General features: G+C 39.0%; 2 protein-coding genes and 2 pseudogenes across 3 annotated transcripts; 2 read left to right on the top strand and 2 right to left on the bottom strand.

Annotated features, from left to right (window-relative positions):
* Positions 1 to 2,673: 2,673 nt before the first annotated feature.
* On the top strand, positions 2,674 to 4,954 carry LOC149399430 (protein JINGUBANG pseudogene; annotated as a pseudogene).
* A 6,403-nt stretch (positions 4,955 to 11,357) lies between these two features.
* On the top strand, positions 11,358 to 12,617 carry LOC149399429 (protein JINGUBANG pseudogene; annotated as a pseudogene).
* Positions 12,618 to 13,249: 632 nt separating this feature from the next.
* LOC149399428 (F-box/kelch-repeat protein At3g06240-like) lies at positions 13,250 to 15,115 on the bottom strand. 2 transcript variants are annotated; one of them, XM_089610870.1, is made up of 3 exons: positions 15,057 to 15,115; positions 14,829 to 14,975; positions 13,250 to 14,688 (listed from the first exon to the last, which is right to left on the bottom strand). In XM_089610870.1, the coding sequence occupies exon 3, from the start codon at positions 14,656 to 14,658 to the stop codon at positions 13,501 to 13,503; it is 1,158 nt and encodes a 385-aa protein (XP_089466996.1). In that variant the 5' UTR covers positions 14,659 to 14,688; positions 14,829 to 14,975; positions 15,057 to 15,115; the 3' UTR covers positions 13,250 to 13,500. The 2 variants fall into 2 exon arrangements, with proteins under 2 accessions (XP_089466996.1, XP_089466995.1); XM_089610869.1 differs by having other exon boundaries at positions 14,829 to 15,101.
* A 2,143-nt stretch (positions 15,116 to 17,258) lies between these two features.
* Positions 17,259 to 18,781, bottom strand: LOC149399427 (F-box/kelch-repeat protein At3g06240-like). Its single transcript, XM_089611023.1, has 2 exons — positions 18,605 to 18,781; positions 17,259 to 18,486 (listed from the first exon to the last, which is right to left on the bottom strand). The coding sequence occupies exon 2, from the start codon at positions 18,454 to 18,456 to the stop codon at positions 17,299 to 17,301; it is 1,158 nt and encodes a 385-aa protein (XP_089467149.1). The 5' UTR covers positions 18,457 to 18,486; positions 18,605 to 18,781; the 3' UTR covers positions 17,259 to 17,298.
* Positions 18,782 to 20,348: the final 1,567 nt, after the last annotated feature.

The following is a 20,348-nucleotide window of genomic DNA, read 5'->3' as shown; positions in this document are numbered from 1 at the left end:
GCATAGGATTTAGCCTTTTTCAAGAGAACCTTCTCATACACCAACTTTGTGTTACCTTCCAGGCAAAATGCTTTGATTCCCAGCCTTTTGCGTCTATTGGTGCCTACATTTTTAAATTAACAAATTTTATTTTTATTATTTTGTTTTTATTCTTAAACTAGCCAATCTAATGTAAACAAGATGCTTATTTTTCGCGTCATGCTTAAAAGTAAAAAAAAAATATATATCTCAAATGGATAGCATTTTTTTACCTTTTTTTTTTTTTTTTTTTGCAAGTGAACGAAGCAGATCGTCGTATATACGGACTTTAGAATAGCTTACATTTTAATGTTATATATTGTTGAAATAAATTTTCTGATATACTGGTGTTTTGTTTGCTTGAATAACGTGTTGATTCATTGATTCCTCACATTATTAGTACTTGTAAATTTTTAGTAGATTATAATCATCACATTTTAGACAGGATTTAGGACTGAGTCTGTTAATCTGAGTCATTTTTGTGAAATAAGATTTTGGTCTGTAAGGAGATTAAATTTTCATCAATCAATTTGAAGAGGCCTTACAAAAGCTGATGGAATTGTATCCTTTATAGACTATATAACCTCAGGCTGGACTAAGTGCATTCAGTCCTCAGCATTAATATCTTGGGTATTGGACAAAAGGATCAACCAGTTAGACCTAACCGGTTAAAATTGTTCAAAGATTGTGTTGCTTGGTAAACGCAAAGGTTGTCTGGTTTAACAGTTTTGATGACTATTAAACAGAATTTGCAAAACTTGAACATCAAACGCACACATCACACACACAGAAAGAATCAATAATGAAGATGACACGATGGTTTTTATCCTGGTTCGGTAAAGACGTGGACCTACGTGGCTTAACCGGCAATGACTCAAAAAACTCGAAAGTTACACTGCATACTAACACCTTCATAATCAATCTAACACACTTACGGGGTTTTTTCTATCTTATAAGGTATAACCCGATTAAAAAACTCTCTTAAATACTTTTTCACTCGTGTTTAACCCTTGACTACTAAAAAAAAATGTTGTGTCCCCTAACCCCCTTAATCTCGAGTATTTATATATTGAGAAGCTACAAGACATGACTTTATGAACTAGTCAAATTTATCGTTTACATTTTCCTTAAAAAAACTGTTTAAACATAAAAGTTGTTATAGTTGTTGAAGTAACTTCTTATGCAAGCAACCTCTGTAAATCGAGTTTAATGTCAATATTTACATTCTCCACCCCCGTTCTTTATTTCATTCATAGACTTTCTTTCCTTATGTTCATTGTTTCATGATAGAAATCTTTACTAGATTTAAGCTGACCATTATATATGCAATGGATAAAGTTCTTCATTGAATTCCAACAATGAATTGAATGCCTATAAGAAAACTTAATTCATTCGGGTGATAAGAATACTTTTATGCACGCACTTTTTTTTTTTACTCTGAAGATACTCGTAAAGTCAAACTCAACAAGTTAAACTGTCTGCGGGTCGTCCTACTCTTGCCTCACCAGACTGATCAGTCTAAGCAGTGATCAAATTTATCACTTGGGGTTGATTTGGTGAACATATCTGCATGGTTGTCGTATGTGTCTATCTTTAGCACCTCCACAAGTCCACTGTCCATTGTTGATCACATTTGACAAAGTGCATATGCATATCAATGTGCTTTGAACGTTCATGGAACACTTGATGCTTGGGCAGATGTACAGCTCTTTGATTGTCATAACCAAGCTTTGTATAACACCTTTAAGCTACGATGCCTCATTCGCAGCCTCTGTCACTGTCATATACTATACTTAAGTGGTTGCGGTTCGATACATAATGAACATAACACATACCTGGTTTGCTCTCACCTATAGCACTTCCAATCGTATCCAAGGAACGCGACACTATTCACGTAGATACAATTTACTGTTAAGTCTACAGTGCGCTGACAATTATGTCATTTGAAACTTCGGAAATTACATTTATGTCATTAAGAATATTAACTCTTTATAATAATAACTTATTAATACTAAAATACATCAAGCAGACCGCAACAACGCGCTGCTATTTTGCTTGTATATATAAGTAAGTAAAAAAAAAAACAAAACAAAAAAAAAACTAATAAAATATCGAGTACAATGTACAAGTGATGAATGAGCAAATAACATTCATATTTGAAAAAAAACGACTATAAGTCTATAACAAATGTATTGCTTTGTGTTTGTAATTGACTCTTTCTATGGAAAATTATTATGTAGTTTAGTTGAAGACAATTATCCTATTAACAGACTATTAATAAAGTATGTAATTTCAATAATCCGTCATCATTCATTATATGCATGAATTTTAAAAGAATCTGTATTTTTATTTTAAAGGAAAATCTGTAGCTTCTTACATGTGTTGAATTGAAGTTCAGAATATTAATTTAGTGGCACGGTGGCACCACACAGCAGACTTTAATATTTGTCCGAAACCTATACCACCCCAAATCAACGATTGACATTGAGTTTTGTCACACGTGTTCGAATCCCGAACTCTTTTATAGATTTTCCTAAACAAAACCACATATATTTGGAACCCAAATCCTCTATCTTTTTGGTATTTTTTTTTTTACTTCAATTCAATCAAAATAAATTTATTTATTTTTAAATATATAAATTAATAATAAAATAAAATGATGAATTAGTTTTTTTTGGGTGTTGTTTACGTGACTCTAATAAAAATAAATTAATTTAATCACTTTAATTTAATTTTTAAATATATATAAACTAATAATGAAATATAATAATGACGTGTCTTATTTCGATCGGAGGGGGGAAAAAACAACAAATTCGTAGTTTCTTTTTGGTCCGTCAACACAGATTCCGGTATTATTTCACAAGAAAGAATTATATTGACGATCCAGCTTTCTCTTTTCACCTTGACTTTACAATCTTCCAAAAACGAAATGTATATGTATATAATTTTCTCTTTCATTTCATAACGAAATTGAAAGTCGCCGATTGTTCCTTCATAACCGCACATTGCCACATCGGAAACTTCGGATCAAATAGCCAAAAATAGTTTCGCACGCTACTTCCTCATTCTCGTTCCTCCCCAAAAACAAAATAATAATAAAAACATAAAATAATAATAAAAAAAAAATTATATTCCATATCCATTTTTCTTTCTCTCCTCCGTAAATTCCAAAAAGAACGAAAAAACCTCAAAAACGACACCACCACTTTGCGTCCGCGTCCCTTTCAGTCTCTCTTTATTCGTTGGGACCGCATCGCCATGACCACCACCACCACCACATAGCATTTAAATACCGATCCTTTTTCGCGACCATGATGAAACGATCGTCGTCGAAGTCGGGCTCCAAAATCTTCACGGCGGACGAGTTCAGCAGCCGGGGACAGCGCTTCGACCGCCTGAAGAAGAGCGCCGACGACGAAAACGACGACGGAGACTTCTCGTCCCCTCCGGCGACGGAGAGCGACGAGCCTTCCTCGCCGTACACCCGGTCTCCCTGGTCGTCGGAGACCATGAACAACGTGGCTCCCCCGAGCGACAACTTCTCGAACGTCCTCATGGGCTCGCTGGTTCGAGAAGAGGGCCACATCTATTCCCTCGCCGCCTCCGGCGAGCTTCTCTTCACCGGCTCCGACAGCAAGAACATAAGGGTGTGGAAGAACCAGAGAGAATATTCCGGCTTCAAGTCGAACTCGGGCCTCGTCAAGGCCATCGTGATCTCCGGCGACCGGATCTTCACCGGCCACCAGGACGGCAAAATCCGAGTCTGGCGTGCCTCGACGAAAAACCCCGCGAGCTTCAAACGCGCCGGGACGCTCCCGACTCTCGCCAACTTCGTCCGGTGCTCGGTCAAGCCCAGCAACTACGTCGAAGCTCGCCGCCACCGCACCGTTCTCTGGATCAAACACTTCGACGCGATCTCGTGCCTGAGCTCGACCCGCGACGGGACGCTTTTGTACTCGGCGTCGTGGGACAAGACGTTCAAGGTGTGGCGGGCCTCGGATTTCCGGTGCCTCGAGTCGGTGAAGGCCCACGAGGACGCGGTGAACGCGCTCGCCACGGGGCTGGACGGGCTAGTCTTCACGGGCTCCGCGGACGGGACGGTGAAATCGTGGCGGCGCGAGCTTCAAGGGAAAGCGACGAAGCACTTCTTTTCGCAGACTCTGCTGAAGCAAGACAGCGCGGTGACGGCTCTGGCGCTGAGCCCCGAGGGTGCGGTGCTCTACTGCGGGGCCTCGGACGGGGCGGTCAACTTCTGGGAGAGGGACCGGTCGATGGCCCACGGAGGGGTTCTGAGGGGACACAAGCTCGCCGTTCTCTGCCTCGCCACGGCGGGGACGCTGCTGTTCAGCGGCTCTGCCGATATGGGGATCTGCGTCTGGAGCCGCGGGGCCGGTGGGACCCACGCGTGCTTGTCGGTGCTGACGGGGCACATGGGCCCCGTGAAGTGCCTCGCGATAGAGCGGGACGGGGCGGAGGGGCGGTGGATTGTTTATAGCGGGAGCTTGGATAAGTCGGTCAAGATGTGGCGGGCTTCCGAGCCGCCCGCCCCGTCCGCACAAAAGGCCATGAGCTCCGCCCCGAGTTTCGCCACCATGGGACGGAGTTATTCCGGGGCGAAACGATGATAATTCGACGTCAAATTTTTTTTATTATTTTTTTTTTTCATTTTTGAAGGATAATTTTGTCTTCTTCTGGTGTAGATGAAGGTACTAATTTGATCATCAATTTTTATTTCTTTTTTTATTTATTTTATTTATTGTGAGTACAATTGAGCTATCTTATGATTTTGGTTCGAGTCTGTGTGAATAGGGATTTTTTTTTTTTTTTTTTTAATCCTTTGCGTGTGGTTTATGAAGTGTAAATTAGGCAAGTTTGGAATGTAATTCTGTTCTCATCTCATTCAAATCCAAAAGGATGTGCGGGAATAATTTTCAGTTTCGAATACATATAACCAAAGAAAAGCATGACTTTTGGTAGGGGTGTACAAAAATTGACCGAAAATTGGTTAAACCGATAACCGAACCGATCCGGAACCGAAATTCGGTGCCACGTCATCAAACCGAAAATTCGGTTCGGTTAACCGAAACCGAATTTAAGAATCGGTTCGGTTATCGGTTTTGAAAATCCAAAAATTCGGTTATCGGTTATTTAACCGATTTTTTTTTAATCCAGTTTTGAAACCGGATAACCAGTTTTAAACCGGATAACCGATTTAAACCGGATAACCGATTTTAATCGGTTAACCGATTTGAACCGGATAACCGATTTGGATAATTATAACATCTTTAAAACTGGTTAACCAGTTTTGAAATCGGTTAACCGATTTACAGTGTTCTTTTCTTGTCTCTCAAGTCTCTCTCTTTTTTCTTCAATTAAATTCTATAATAAAATATAATTTTTAAAAAGATCATATATATATATATATATATATATATATATATATATATATATATATATATGTCTGAAAATCCAAAAGATAAAATAGTTTTCAAATACTACATATTCAAAACAACTAATAAACTCAAAATACGCACTACGAATCATAAAATAATCTATGATATATTTTAAAAATGATGACAAATTAAAATTATGATTAGTAATATATATATATATATATATATATATATATATATATATGTATATGTATAAATAGAAGTTTGATTTTTTTTTATTTTACAAATGTATATAATTTAATTGTAATATATATATATAGGAATTGTCTTATATATAATTATATATGTATATACTTACATGTATTATAAAATATAAAGAAGGAAATATTAAAAAAAAAAGTACATACATTGTCATATATATATATATATATATATATATATATATATATATGGATAAATTACAAGAATACCCCCCTGAACTCGGAGGTCGGTAACAACTCACCCCCTGAACTCGAAATTTCCATAAAAACTACTCTGATCTTTCAATTTTTTTGAATTGCGCCTCTTCCGTCTATTATTTGCCGTTACCATCCATGACAAACCCACGTTTTCGACACGTGACCCATCAGCGAGGGGTGTATTTGGTATTCTCTCATGATATGAATTAAAGATGATTAATTTCAAGCGGGTTGAATCAGTTTCGGAAAAAATTGGACATTTATTTCGAAATGGTGAAAACTGGTAGGAAACCCTCGCGAAATCAATCTCCGGCGAAGAAGAAGCAGAAATCGTCTCCGACGAAGAAGACCGCTCGTAAATCTCCGTCCAAGAACAAGAAATGCGATTCCCAAAGTAACGCATCGGTGCGCTTACCACCATATGGTGAGTAGGGATGACATTTTTACCCGAAACCCGTTAGCCCGTCCGTTACCCGGTCTTAACGGGTCGGGTAATACCCGTTCAAAATGAGTTAACGGGCTAACGGGTATTACCCGTTAGTATTTTAGCGGGTACGGGTCGGGTAGCGAAAATGTTAAACCTGCCCCGTTAACCCGCTAACCCGCCCGTTAATTATTTTTATGTAAAAAAACTAGATATTTTTTTAAGAAAACTTTATATTACATCATAATGAGTAGGTTGTTGTTTTGATCTTATTAAAAATTATTTTTTTATTTTTTTATTTTTTTTAAACGGGTTAACGGGTTAGCGGGTGCTCAATTTTGGCACCCGTCACCCGGCGGGTATACCCGTTACCCGCCCCGTTGGAAAAACCGGGTTAACGGGTACGGGTTAACGGGTATTTTAATAGGCGGGTACGGGTACCGGTATTGGTGTACCCGCTAAAACCCGTACCCGTTGCCATTCCTAATGGTGAGAATCTTTATTTCAAGATTAAATATAAATAAATCCAGGATGTCGGGTGTTGGTGGGTAAGTATTTATGAAAGTGAAATGTTGGGACCACTGCTGGTATTTGTTATGCTTTGTTTTTTAATAAAGGGATCACTTTTGTTGTCGTTGTCTGGTTTTGGGGGTTTCGATATTTTGATTCCAGACTTGAAATACCAGTGTAGGGACCAGTACTGTTTGTTGTATGGTGGAGTAATTTTTTTTGGCACGTTTTTTCTTGTTTTGTTGCTGCAGTGACTGGGTCAGGAAAATTTACGTACGAAGTTCACCATGGGGGTAGGATGGAATTGGTGAATGACCGGCTGTCTTATGTGGACTCTAAAGTGGACTATGTGGACCACATGGACATTGACCGGTTGTCGTTACTGGAGTTGGACGCGATTTTGAAGAAAGACTTGGGATACTTTGTTGGAGGGCTGTATTACATGGTACATGCTGACGCTACTGAGTTTCTATTTCTTGACTCAAATAGTACGTTGTTAAGTGTTGTAGGAAAGCTACTTGAGAGGACATTTCTACTGCCTCTGTATTGTGATCACCGAGTTGAAGAAGGACATACTCTTCTTCTGGTAGAAGACTCAAATCCAACAGTTGACGTTCCAGATGTTGAAGTGGGTGAGACTATAGTTGAAGATCCTGAACTTGTATTTCAAGAATGTCAAGCTGAATTGAAGAGACTGAACTTAACCTGGATGAGAGTCAACAATCACGAAGCCAGGTAGATGAAATTCAAGTGCCACAAAGTCAGCCTGATGGTAGTGAAGAGCCACTTAGTCAAGTGGATGAGAGTCAACAGCCACAAAGTCAACCTGCTGTTATTGAAGAGCCAGTCAGTCAACACGAGGGTCAAGACCCACAAAGCCAAGTGGATGAGAGTCAACAACCATTCAGCCAAGTGGATGAGAGTCAACAGCCATTCAGCCATTCAGTCAAAAACTGTGGTTGTAAACTGAACATATTTTGTCCATTTCGGAATCTAAAACTGACCAGGTTGGTCTTTTGTCCATTTCAATGTTTTGATGTCCATTCATGTTTCTATTGTAATTAATGTTGTCCATTTAAACTACCAACTACAGTCAGTTTAAATGCCATTCATTTTGTCCAATTTAAATACTATTTGAACTAAGTAACACTGATAAGGATACTAACACCACAACAAACCAAATTACATTGATAAAACTTGTCCACATTACATATTACATTGATAAAACTCGTCCAAATTGCATACATACAAAATGTTAAGTACAAACATGATTTATTTGAACATCAAAATAAAACCTACACCAATACATAATACCATCATATACATCTTCAGTTTGCGCTATTCATCCCTTATTTTTTCCCTCAGCTTCTTCAGCTCAATGTCAACTTCATTATTCATGTTCGTCTCCGACACATCTTCTGTTTCCCGTGCTTCTAGCTTGTTAATTTTCTTCAACAATCCAGGTATAATTTGCAAAGACCTTTTACACATTTGTGGATCAATCCACTCTAACATACCACATCCCCTGTCCCTGTTCTTCTGTCAATAACCCCAAACATGATTTGCTCTTTATACAAACAAACAGCGATGAATACCAGCGGCGATTACAAACAAAGAACAACGTACCTCAAACCTTGAACAGCCATAAAACCTCCTTCCTGGGTTGTCACACGTCCAGGACGTTCGCTCGACGCACAATACACGACAGTAGCATGGAGGAATCCGACGTTTATCGGCGGACTCTCCTTCATCGAAGCCGGTACCTCCACATTTCGAAGAAGACGCCATCGATTTGAGTTTGCAGAGATCACATCAGATCCAAGTTCGGCATTTTGATTTTAGGGTTAGGGATTTCTATATATAATTTGGTTACTGAAGGGTATTATCATAATTTGACCTCGCTGATGGGTCACGTGTCGAAAACGTGGGTTTGTCATGGATGGTAACGGCAAATAATAGACGGAAGGGGCGCAATTCAAAAAAATTAAAAGATCAGAGTAGTTTTGTGGAAATTTCGAGTTCAGGGGGTGAGTTGTTACCGACCTCCGAGTTCAGGGGGCATGAGTGTAATTTATGATATATATATATATATATATATATATATATATATATATATATATATCCAAAAAAAATTAACGTACATAGCACATACATATAAAAACTATAACAACAAGGCAGTCACTACTTTTCAATAATCCCACATCGGTTACAAATAAGACAATGTATATTTGAAATCCCTATAAAAATTGGAAAACAATTATCCTAATCCTCAAAACATAAGGCCTTGTAAATTGGAAAGGGAATCGACGATGATGATGAAGAGAGGTCCTTAGTTGTTTCTTCAATGTGGTATTTTTAAGGGAACAAAGAAATCCTAATCCTATTCTAGTGTACACTAAATGGAGGAATCCATGACGATAGTGAAAGAAGCGAAAACAAGAAAGAACAAGAGAGGGGAAGGGGGAGGATTACATAAAAAAGTAATCCTCTGCCTCTGGCTCACTCCATCGCGCCGCCGATGATACCTCCACGAAAACGGCTCAAATCATCGGTCGATGATTCGATCAAGGTCCGTTCTTAAATTTGTATTGAAACTTATTTCTAAGCTAACTCCACTCGGTTTCGATCCTTAGTTCTAGGAAATATTAAAATACACCGATGGATTTAAATCTTTTACCTGTTGATCTATGTATAACCGGAATCAAATTATCTAAACTCTGGCCCTCACTCTCTGCCCCCGATCGCTCAAGTCTCCGGTCCCCGTTCTTCGGCCCTTCAACTCTCCGGCCCACGTGCTCTGGTCCCGGTTGATCAACTATCCGGCCCGCATGCTCTGCCCCCAATCGATCAACTCTCCGGCCAGCATGTTCCGCCCCCGATCGATCAACTCTCTGGCCAGCATGCTCCGCCACCGATCGATCAACTCTCCAGCCAACATGCTCCGCCCCCAATCGAACAATTCTCCTTTAAAAAATATATCTTCGAACCAGCCTTTAGAATGATCAAGAAGTGAGCATGTGGCAGTCCTCTCTTTTGGAACTCAACAACGTAAACATACGCAACAACCGGGCCAAAAAACTTTTCCTTAACAATATATTTTTTAAGTTGTTCTACTTTTGCTCTGAAAATCCGAGATGTCGATCTGGTCTATTCTGAGCTAAATCAAATGGCTTTTAACTCTTCTTGGATTTCAGGCCAATTTGGATTACAAGTGATGGTAAGGAAAATATCCGACTTTCCGAATTTACGGACCAGAGCCATTGCGTCAAGATATCGTCGTTGCATATCTCTTGGACCACCAATAAATGACCCTGGAAGAACAATGCGTTTACCAACCTCCACACTCTTGTGCACCCCATTTGAATAGCATCAACAAGACCCTGATATAAGTCAGCCCGAATGTGTTGTTGATTTTTTCGCAGAAAATGTAATCGTCCCGTTTCAATTTTAACGTACATGTCGACGATGTATTGTTGGAAGAGTCGACCGGCGTGTAATAAAATGGATGTTTGAGGATGGCGGATTTGAAGCTTGTAACAATAGTAATCGCGGCAAGAAACTCTCGATTTGCGTTTCCATGTTGTGTCACCTATGAAAATAAGGTGAATTATGAATTACAATAATAAAAATACGTATACTTAACGAAATAGAATACCATTGAAATAATACATTTATGAGTACGAGCAAATAAAAGAGAGAAGAATAAGGAAAATGGAAAAATATAAATAGAAATACCTGTGTTCCGTGGTTGAAGTAATTCTTCTATATTCACATAATTATTTTTAGAATTCCGTTGCACTGAACCAAATAAGTTGGACGATCCGAGTGTGTTGCGAGGAATGTTTGGATGCCAACGAGTTTCACCACGTGGGAATAAAATCGGATATTGTAAAGGGTCATAGCATCCATAGTCATAACGAATAGTATGCGTACGATCATCTGATTCATGAACAACGATATCCCTATTCCATTGGTCACTTGATGGACCATCTTCTACCCACATTGCTGCTACTTGAGAAACACATGGCAAATTAAAAACCTGTTGATCTAGCCCAGGATCCATCTTTATACATATGGTGAAATCATGAATGTCGGGAACATTGGTCAACTTCTTGAAGAACTCGGAATACGGATTTGAAGCCAGGATCGCCATTAATTTCTCGATAACAAGTACGTCTAAATTATTTGAATATTGTTGACGATTTTGTACTTCATGATCTGTATCATGGAAGTAAAGTTGAAGAGAAGAGATAGCATTATCATCAGGATTTAATGTTTTCATCCAATGATAAATTTGACCTTGAACACGGAATGTATAAATCCCTGCATTTTGTTGCAACAATTTTTTGTCCAAATGAACACCCATTGAAGTGAACGCGAAGCTTGAATTATATATTCTGACATAACGACGAAAGTTGTCTGATTCTGAATAGCAGGTGTTTCTTCCGTCGTCAAACGAATTTGACCAGAAGAGCAACAGAACGTGAGTGGCTCAAACTGGAATTTCAAAGCATCACATAACGAACAATTTTGCTCGGCTTTTAAAATTTGAGGATGGTCAGGCAGTTCATAATCTCGAAACAAGTTCCTCAAAATTTGACGAGTTCCTCAAACAAGTCGAACTCGGGCCTCGTCAAGGCCATCGTGATCTCCGGCGACCGGATCTTCACCGGCCACCAGGACGGCAAAATCCGAGTCTGGCGTGCCTCGACGAAAAACCCCGCGAGCTTCAAACGCGCCGGGACGCTTCCGACTCTCGCCAACTTCGTGCGGTGCTCGGTCAAGCTCAGCAACTACGTCGAAGCTCGCCGCCACCGCACCGTTCTCTGGATCAAACACTTCGACGCGATCTCGTGCCTGAGCTCGACCCGTGACGGGACGCTTCTATACTCGGCGTCGTGGGACAAGACGTTCAAGGTGTGGCGGGCCTCGGATTTCCGGTGCCTCGAGTCGGTGAAGGCCCACGAGGACGCGGTGAACGCGCTCGCCACGGGGCTGGACGGGCTAGTCTTCACGGGCTCCGCGGACGGGACGGTGAAATCGTGGCGGCGCGAGCTTCAAGGGAAAGCGACGAAGCACTTCTTTTCGCAGACTCTGCTGAAGCAAGACAGCGCGGTGACGGCTCTGGCGCTGAGCCCCGAGGGTGCGGTGCTGTACTGCGGGTCCTCGGACGGGGCGGTCAACTTCTGGGAGAGGGACCGGTCGATGGCCCACAGAGGGGTTCTGAGGGGACACAAGCTCGCCGTTCTCTGCCTCGCCACGGCGGGGACGCTGCTGTTCAGCGGCTCCGCCGATATGGGGATCTGCGTCTGGAGCCGCGGGGCCGGTGGGACCCACGCGTGCTTGTCGGTGCTGACGGGGCACATGGGCCCCGTGAAGTGCCTCGCGATAGAGCGGGACGGGGCGGAGGGGCGGTGGATTGTTTATAGCGGGAGCTTGGATAAGTCGGTCAAGATGTGGCGGGCTTCCGAGCCGCCCGCCCCGTCCGCACAAAAGGCCATGAGCTCCGCCCCGAGTTTCGCCACCATGGGACGGGGTTATTCCGGGGCGAAACGATGATAATTCGACGTCAAATTTTTTTTTTTTTTTTCATTTTTGAAGGATAATTTTGTCTTATGGTGTAGATGAAGGTACTAATTTGATCATCAATTTTTATTTCTTTTTTTATTTATTTTATTTATTGCGAGTACAATTGAGCTATCTTATGATTTTGGTTTGAATCTGTGTGAATAGGGTTTTTTTTTTTTTTTTGAATCCTTTGCGTGTGGTTTATGAAGTGTAAATTAGGCAAGTTTGGAATGTAATAATGTTCTCATCTCAATAAAATCCAAAAGGATGTGCGGGAGTAATTTTCAGTTTCGAATGTTCCGATGGTCCATATAACCAAATAAAAGCGTGACTTTTTGTAGCTTTGTCTTCAAATTACATAATGTTCTTTTCTTCTCTCAATTCTCTCTCTTTTTTCCAATATTCCTCCTCTCCTTTTTCACATGATCAAAGAATCATATGCTAAAACTACAAGTTTCTGGAAATTTTATAGTCGTCGAATAAAATCGAATAGAAGATCGATATTGCCTGGTAATTGGTCAGTGGTCACTGCTTCTCTTTATATGATTTGACAAACTTTACACTAAAATAACAATTTTTAAGAGAAGAAAGCGTATGTCATGTTTTCCGAAGGCATTTCTAAAACCTCAACACGCAATGACCAGTTTAGTAGTATATCATTGAAAATCTGTGATCAAATGTCAGAAACTTCTCATCAAGCTTCATGAGGTCAAAGTAATTTTACAATTTTAGGTGATATTCTAGGATAATTTCTAGCTACGTCTCAAAAGCACAAGCTTTATATAAGTGTATATACACATGCCTATATAGTACATATAACAACTGTTATATATATATATATATATATATTGAAAATGAAAATGTATAGTTTACTGCTATCAAAGGGTGGCGAGTATAGTTTATTATTTAGTCATTGCATTGCTATGTATGAATACACTATCCCACTCATCAATAATATTCAACCCATAGGTTATTCACTCAAAATTCTTTATAGACAACCGAAAAATGGCAAAGCAACAACTTTTCTTCGGGTCTTCTTTATAGTTAAAAACCTTGGATAAAGCTGATTATCTTCAACTACAATTTGGGCAGACAAAATTTGAGATTTTTAGAAGGATAAAGAAACTGATCAAGTGTTTTCTAAACCACGAGTAGTCTTGACCGAAACCAAAGTCTCGGTATACAAACCAGCATGAGCTGAATATGGCAACACGGCTATCGGAATCGGGAGATTTCTCAGCTTTTTGATGCGGAAATTGTAGGAAATAACGCTCCCGTCTTCTCTCTCCATCAACAGCTCGTCCTCCTTCCAAAACGATATCGGACTTTTGACGCCCTCCAGCTCCCCCATCTTATAATATTTGGACCAACCACCGGCCTCTCCGTCCATCACCCACATCTCGAAACAAGTCTCGACGTTGTTGAAGAAAACCAGCGAGCCGTCCCACACGAGAAGCTGCATCACGTTCGACCATTTCTGTCGAGGCCGAGGCAGATCCACGGTGCCGAAGCTCTCGTCGGACACGTCGAACCACACCAGAACATCGTCCCCCATGAAGTTTTGCCAGTACACACGGCCTTCCAGGTATGCCCCGGGGTGCCGCGAGAGACGCCAATATGTGTCGAGTTCGATCTCTCTCCAGCGGCCGGTTCGCAGAGTGTACACCTCGGCCTTGCACACCCCAGTGGAGTACTCGGAACCCAACAGCCTCACGAACTTGTAGTCGTCGGTTTTCGGGTCGTGCCCGAACCCGCTGCAGTAGTATATGTGGTAGTCTGGGATGCCCCACATGGTTTTAGTGACCTCGTGTTCTCTGAGCGCCGGGTTGTAGAATGCGATTCGGTGCGAGTAGTAAGACGACTGGTCGACCAAGCAAACAATTCCATTGCAGTGAAAGCTGTATAGAGAGACTAAACCGCATTTTATGTCTTTAGGACTAGGCGGTCGAATCGGGAGAAGGATTTCTTCTTTCACGAAGGTAGTTTCTATAGAATCGCCGACGATGAGGTGATAGAGAACTTGCCTTTCGTCGAGATCGACGATGTCACCTTCGTCATCTCTCACGACGAACGGGTCGTTGTGGGCCCACCCTAAGAGGAGAGAAGACGATGGCTTGCTTGCTTGAAGTTGAAGGTGGTCCTTGATGAACTTGTGGTCCGTGATGAGAGAGTTCCAATCTTTGCAAACGCTTCGGAATCGGAGCAGAGACTTGACCGGCAACTTCAACAATATTTGTTCCTCCAATTCTCTCGTAACATTATAACCACTCAATTTACACCTCTTCATCTTTGAAGTTTTTAAGGGAACAGAGAAATCCTAATGCACACGAATGAAATATTTAAACTCCTAAATCCAATCCTACTTTATAATCTCAACAATTTATACAGATATGTGTGTGTGAAAAAAGAAATTAAAATCGGAATCCAGAGTATATTTTACACAATAGACCGACATACCTAACCGTCTTTATGAGAGATGGCAAAGGGTACGGTGTGATCCGATGTGGCCGACCCAACGAACGAGAACAACGATCGATTGATCTCGGAATCCAAAACCCAGTTCACGGCGAACAAAATGGAGGAATCGATGACGAGTGACAGAAGCTAAAACGAGAACGAAGAAGAGAAAGCATAAGCGGCTGGGGGAGGATAAGACGGACCGCAATCTGTAAACTTTTTATTTACCTTTTTCTTTCTCTGTAAACAGATTCCTAAACCACATGTTAAAAGAAAAAAAAAATCACACTAGAAGAAACACGCATATAAAACTGGGAAAGTGAGTTATTGGTCTCCTTGGACATAAATTTGTTTTTAAAAAAAAAAATGTTTTTGTTTTTTTCAAAAACCTAAGTGTTTGGTAAACTGTTTATAAAAAATGTTGTTGCTGGTAACAAAAACTGATTTAGCGTTTGATAAAATAAATATATTATAGTAAAAAGACTAAAATAGAAATATTTTTAATAATTAAATAATAATTATTAATATGCTTATTTATATACATATATATGAATAATATTTTGTACGAGGATATTACAGTAATTTACATACCAAACTCAAAAACATTTTTTCTAAAAACTAAGAATCCTAACTTTTTCATCTCATGTACAAAATCTAAAATAGCTTTTGAAGTTTTTTGTAAAAACAGTTTTGCCAAACACCAGATAAGCAGTTTAGTATTTTTCAAAAACAAAAACAATGTTTTTTAATCTGAACCAAACGCAGCAATAATATAGAACAGTGAATTCATGAACGGCGGACTAAACAATTTGAAACGTTGGAATATATATATATATATATATATATATATATATATATATATATATATATAATATATATATATATAATTTTTTTTATCTTATCAAAAAAATAAAAATAAAAAAAAATAATAATTTTTTTTCTCTTCAAAAGGTAATTGTTTTCCATTGATGATGATTGTTTCTTTGTAGTATGAACATAAATAAGACGCAATTGAAGTAATTTAACGTTAGACTGAGTTGAATCGAGTCTTTCAATGACATTTTAAGTCTCAGCACTTCAACATTGACTCACATGAAGTTCAATTATTGAAACTTAGAGCCTACTAATTAGAAAATGATCTTATCGTAACTAATTTTAAAATTTAGATTGGGTTGAACAGCACCCGGAATGAATTCGATGAGTTGAGGATGAATTAAGTAGGCAATGCAACATTACCAAGAAGGATTTCTTTAAAACTATGAACACAATTTGTTAGAAGCACTTGATATCGTCATACCGTGTAATTATTTTGATCGAGATGTAGAGACACATGATTAAGGTGAATTGAGAATGTTGCACTGGATTGAAACGTTGAAGATTCAGTTTTAATGTTCGTTTATGAGCTTGAATTTAAAATTTTCATTTGTTAGATCTCATAATTTTGAAAAATTCATGACTATACTTGGTAATTGCCAACTTACAAAAACAGGCTTTTGACACATTTTTGGACAAAAAAAAATGTTGATGTCGAGAAATCAAGATCAAATAGTCACGACACTCCCAAATTAAGGAATCGATTCATTATAATTTATGGGCCTCAAATTCGCGTAGGTAATCCAATTCAATAACAAATAACAAGAGAATAACAGAAACAGGTGAATAATGAATATTAAGATTGAATATTATTGAGAATAATACAATTGATAATAAATTTATGGTAAGCAATAATCATGTATGAAGTAACATACATGTTTCTTCTAGTACAAACTATTGATAGACAAGTATTTGAAATCTTAGATCTTAAAATGTAGGGAAAAACAAGTAATGGTAAAACGTCTATTTCTCCCTTATTATTCTTCTCGCACCATGTGGCCTTCTTCTGCTATCGTCGATGGGAATCCTTCTTATGTGAGCTGATTTGGACACTTTCAACAATCTCCAACTGGTCTTTCCTTCTTCTTTTAGCCGATATGGCCCTCTTTTCATTAGAACTTTATATGTGATTTCCTAAATGTCCTGTTGAGTCTATAAATAAGCCTTCGAATAAAAGGACGAAATTCTACTCCAACAATAAATCTTGAATTTTAACATTATTCTGTCGAAAGTCATCAAAATTTATCGAAACTTATCATAAATAATCGCAATTCAATATATTTCATCATAACTCACTGGATGCAAAAATTTCAACAGCAACTCCAAATGAGTTGTGTTGTTGCACTTAAATAACAACTGTATAAACACATGCCTATTTAGTCATTGCAGTGCTATGTATGAATACACTATCCTACTCATCGATGATATTCAACCCATAGTTATTCACTCAAAATTCTTTATGGACAACTGAAAAATGGCAAACCAACAACTTTTCCTCAGGTTTTCTTTATATTTAAAACCTTGGATAAAGCTGATTATCTTCAACTACAATTTGGGCAGACAAAATTTGAGATTTTTAGAAGAATAAAGAAACTGATCAAGTGTTTTGTAAAGCACGAGTAGTCTTGACCGAAACCAAAGTCTCGGTATACAAACCAGCATGAGCTGAATCTGGCAACGCGGCTATCGGAATCGGGAGATTTCTCAGCTTTTTGATGCGGAAATTGTAGGAAATAACGCTCCCGTCTTTTCTCTCCATCAACAGCTCGTCCTCCTTCCAAAACGCTATCGGCCTTCTGACGCCCGCCAACTCCCCCATCTTATAATATTTGGACCAACCACCGGCCTCTCCGTCCATCACCCACATCTCGAAACAAGTCTCGACGTTGTTGAAGAAAACCAGCGAGCCGTCCCACACGAGAAGCTCCATCACGTTCGACCATTTCTGTCGCGGCCGAGGCAGATCCACGGTGCCGAAGCTCTCGTCAGACACATCGAACCACACCAGAACATCGTCCCCCTCGTAGCTTTGCCAATACACACGGCCTTTCAGGTACGCCCCCGGATGCCCTGAGAGAGACCAATTTGTGTCGAGTTCGATCTCTCTCCAGCGGCCGGTTCGCAGAGTGTACACCTCGGCCTTGCTCACCCCAGTGGTGTACTCGGAACCCAACAGCCTCACGAACTTGTAGTCGTCGGTTTTCGGGTCGTGCCCGAACCCGCTGCAGTAGTATATATGGTAGTCTGGGTTGCCCCACAAGGTTTTAGTGACCTCGTGTTCTCTGAGCGCCGGGTTGTAGAATGCGAGTCGGTGCGAGTAGTCACACGACTCGTCGACCAAGCAAACAATTCCATTGCAGTGAATGCTGTATAGAGAGAGTAAACCGCATTTTACGCCTTCAGGTAGTGCCGGTCGAATCGGGAGAAGGATTTCTTCTTTCACGAAGGTACTTTCTATAGAATCGCCGACGGTGAGGTGATAGAGAACTTGCCTTTCGTCGAGATCGACGATGTTGCCTTCGTCATCTCTCACGACGAACGGGTCGTTGTGGGCCCACCCTAAGAGGAGAGAAGACGATGGCTTGGTTGCTTGAAGTTGAAGGTGGTCCTTTACGAATTTGTGGTCGGTGATGATAGAGTTCCAATCCTTGCTAACGCTTCGGAATCGGAGCAGAGACTTGACCGGCAACTTCAACAATATTTGTTCCTCCAATTCTCTCGGAACATTATAACCCCTCAATTTACACCTCTTCATCTTTGAAATTTTTAAGGGAACAGATAAATCCTAATCCACACGAATGAAATATTTAAACTCCTAAATATATGATCTCAACAATATAGTGTGCTATATAAAAAATTAAAATCGGAATTCAGAGTAAATTTTACACAATAGACCGACATACCTAACCGTCTTTTATTTATGAGAGATGGCAAAGGGTACGGTGTGGTCCGACGTGGCCGACCCAACGAACGAGAACAACGATCGATTGATCTCGGAATCCGAAACCCAGTTCTCGGCGAACAAATTGGAGGTATCGATGACGACAGTGACAGAAGCTAAAACGAGAAAGAAGAAGACAAAGCATAAGCGGCTGGGGGAAGGATATTATAATTTATAAGAGAGGATCCGTAATGCGTAAATTTTTAGTTATTTACCCTTTTTTTTTTTTTTTTTTAGAAATTTCATTAATTGGACTTAATAAGCCATTAAATATCAAGATTAGACCATAATGTTTAAAAATATCTGAATATGGACTTTTGGTCCAAAATGGGACAAAAATACCCCTGATTCAAAAAACACATATTTTTCTCTCATTTTCAAATGATTTTCATCACAATTCTTTTTCATGTTCGAATTGGTTGCGCTAGGATTATAATTTTCGGACATGAAAAAGAATTGTGATGAAAATCATTTGAAAATGAGAGAAAAATATGGGTTTTTTTAATCAGGGATATTTTTGTCCGATTTTGGGCCAAAAGTCCATATTCAGATATTTTTAAACATTAGGGTCTAATCTTGATATTTAATGGCTTATTAAGCCCAATTAATGAAATTTCTCTTTTTTTTCCTCTTAAACCAAAAGCAATAATAAAAGATTCCTAAACCATATGACCCGATCTCGTTTGGCATAGTTTTGTTTTAAAAAAAAGTGTTTTTCGATTTAGTTTTAAAAAAACTGTTTTTTTTTAAGGATAAGGTGTTTGATAAACTGTTTATAAAACAGTTGTTGCTGTTAACAAAAACTGATTTAGCGTTTGGTACAATAAATATATTATAGTAAAAAGATTAAAATAGACATGTTCTTAAAAATTAAATAATTAATATGCTTATTTATATACATATATATAAATAATATTTTGTACGATGATATTACAATAATTTATATAGCAAACTTAAAAACACTTTTTCTAAAAGCTAAGAATCCTAGCTTTTTCATCTCATGTACAAAATCTAAAATCGCTTTTGAAGTTTTTTGTAAAAGCAATTTTGCCAAACACCGAATAAGCAGTTTAGTTTTTTCTAAAAATAAAAACAGGATTTTTTAATCTCAACCAAACACAAAAGGAAATAAAAATCACACAGAGTAAACAACTTGAAATGTTATAAAAAAATCTCTCTTTTGATAGGTAGTCGTCTTCCATTGATGCTGATAATTTCTTTGTAATATGAACATAAGACGCAATTGAAGTAATTTAACATTAGAGTTGAATCTAGTCTTTCGATGACATTTTAGGTCTCAGCACTTCAACATTGACTCACATGTCCAAGTTCAAATATTGAAACTTAGAGCCTACTCATTAGAAAATGATCTTATCGTAACTAATTCCTGGTGGATGAATTGAGGAGGCAATGCAACATTATCAAAAAAAGATTTCTTTAAAACCATGAAAACAAGCTGTTACAAGCACTTGAGATCGCCACACCACGTAATTATTTTGATCGAAACGTAGAGACATGATTAAGGTGAATTGAGAATGTTGCACTGGTTTGAAACGTTGAAGATTCGGTTTTAATGTTCGTTTATGAGCTTGAATTGAAAATTTTAATTTTTTAGACCTCATAATTATGAAAAATTCATGACTATACTTAGTAGTTGCCAACTTACAAAAAAGGGCTTTTGGCACATTTTTGGACAAAAAACTATT

This window comes from Urtica dioica, chromosome 4 (genome assembly GCF_054948205.1).
Source record: "Urtica dioica subsp. dioica isolate 48M chromosome 4, U.dioica_male_clone48M_v1_H2, whole genome shotgun sequence".
NCBI lineage: Eukaryota > Viridiplantae > Streptophyta > Magnoliopsida > Rosales > Urticaceae > Urtica > Urtica dioica.
This window is presented reverse-complemented; position numbering and strand designations above follow the sequence as displayed.

What these genes read in the sequence shown, in the direction of transcription:
- LOC149399428 (XM_089610870.1), bottom strand. Translation starts at nt 14,658, where the DNA reads ATGAAGAGGTGTAAATTGAGTGGTTATAATGTTACGAGAGAATTGGAG.
- LOC149399427 (XM_089611023.1), bottom strand. Translation starts at nt 18,456, where the DNA reads ATGAAGAGGTGTAAATTGAGGGGTTATAATGTTCCGAGAGAATTGGAG.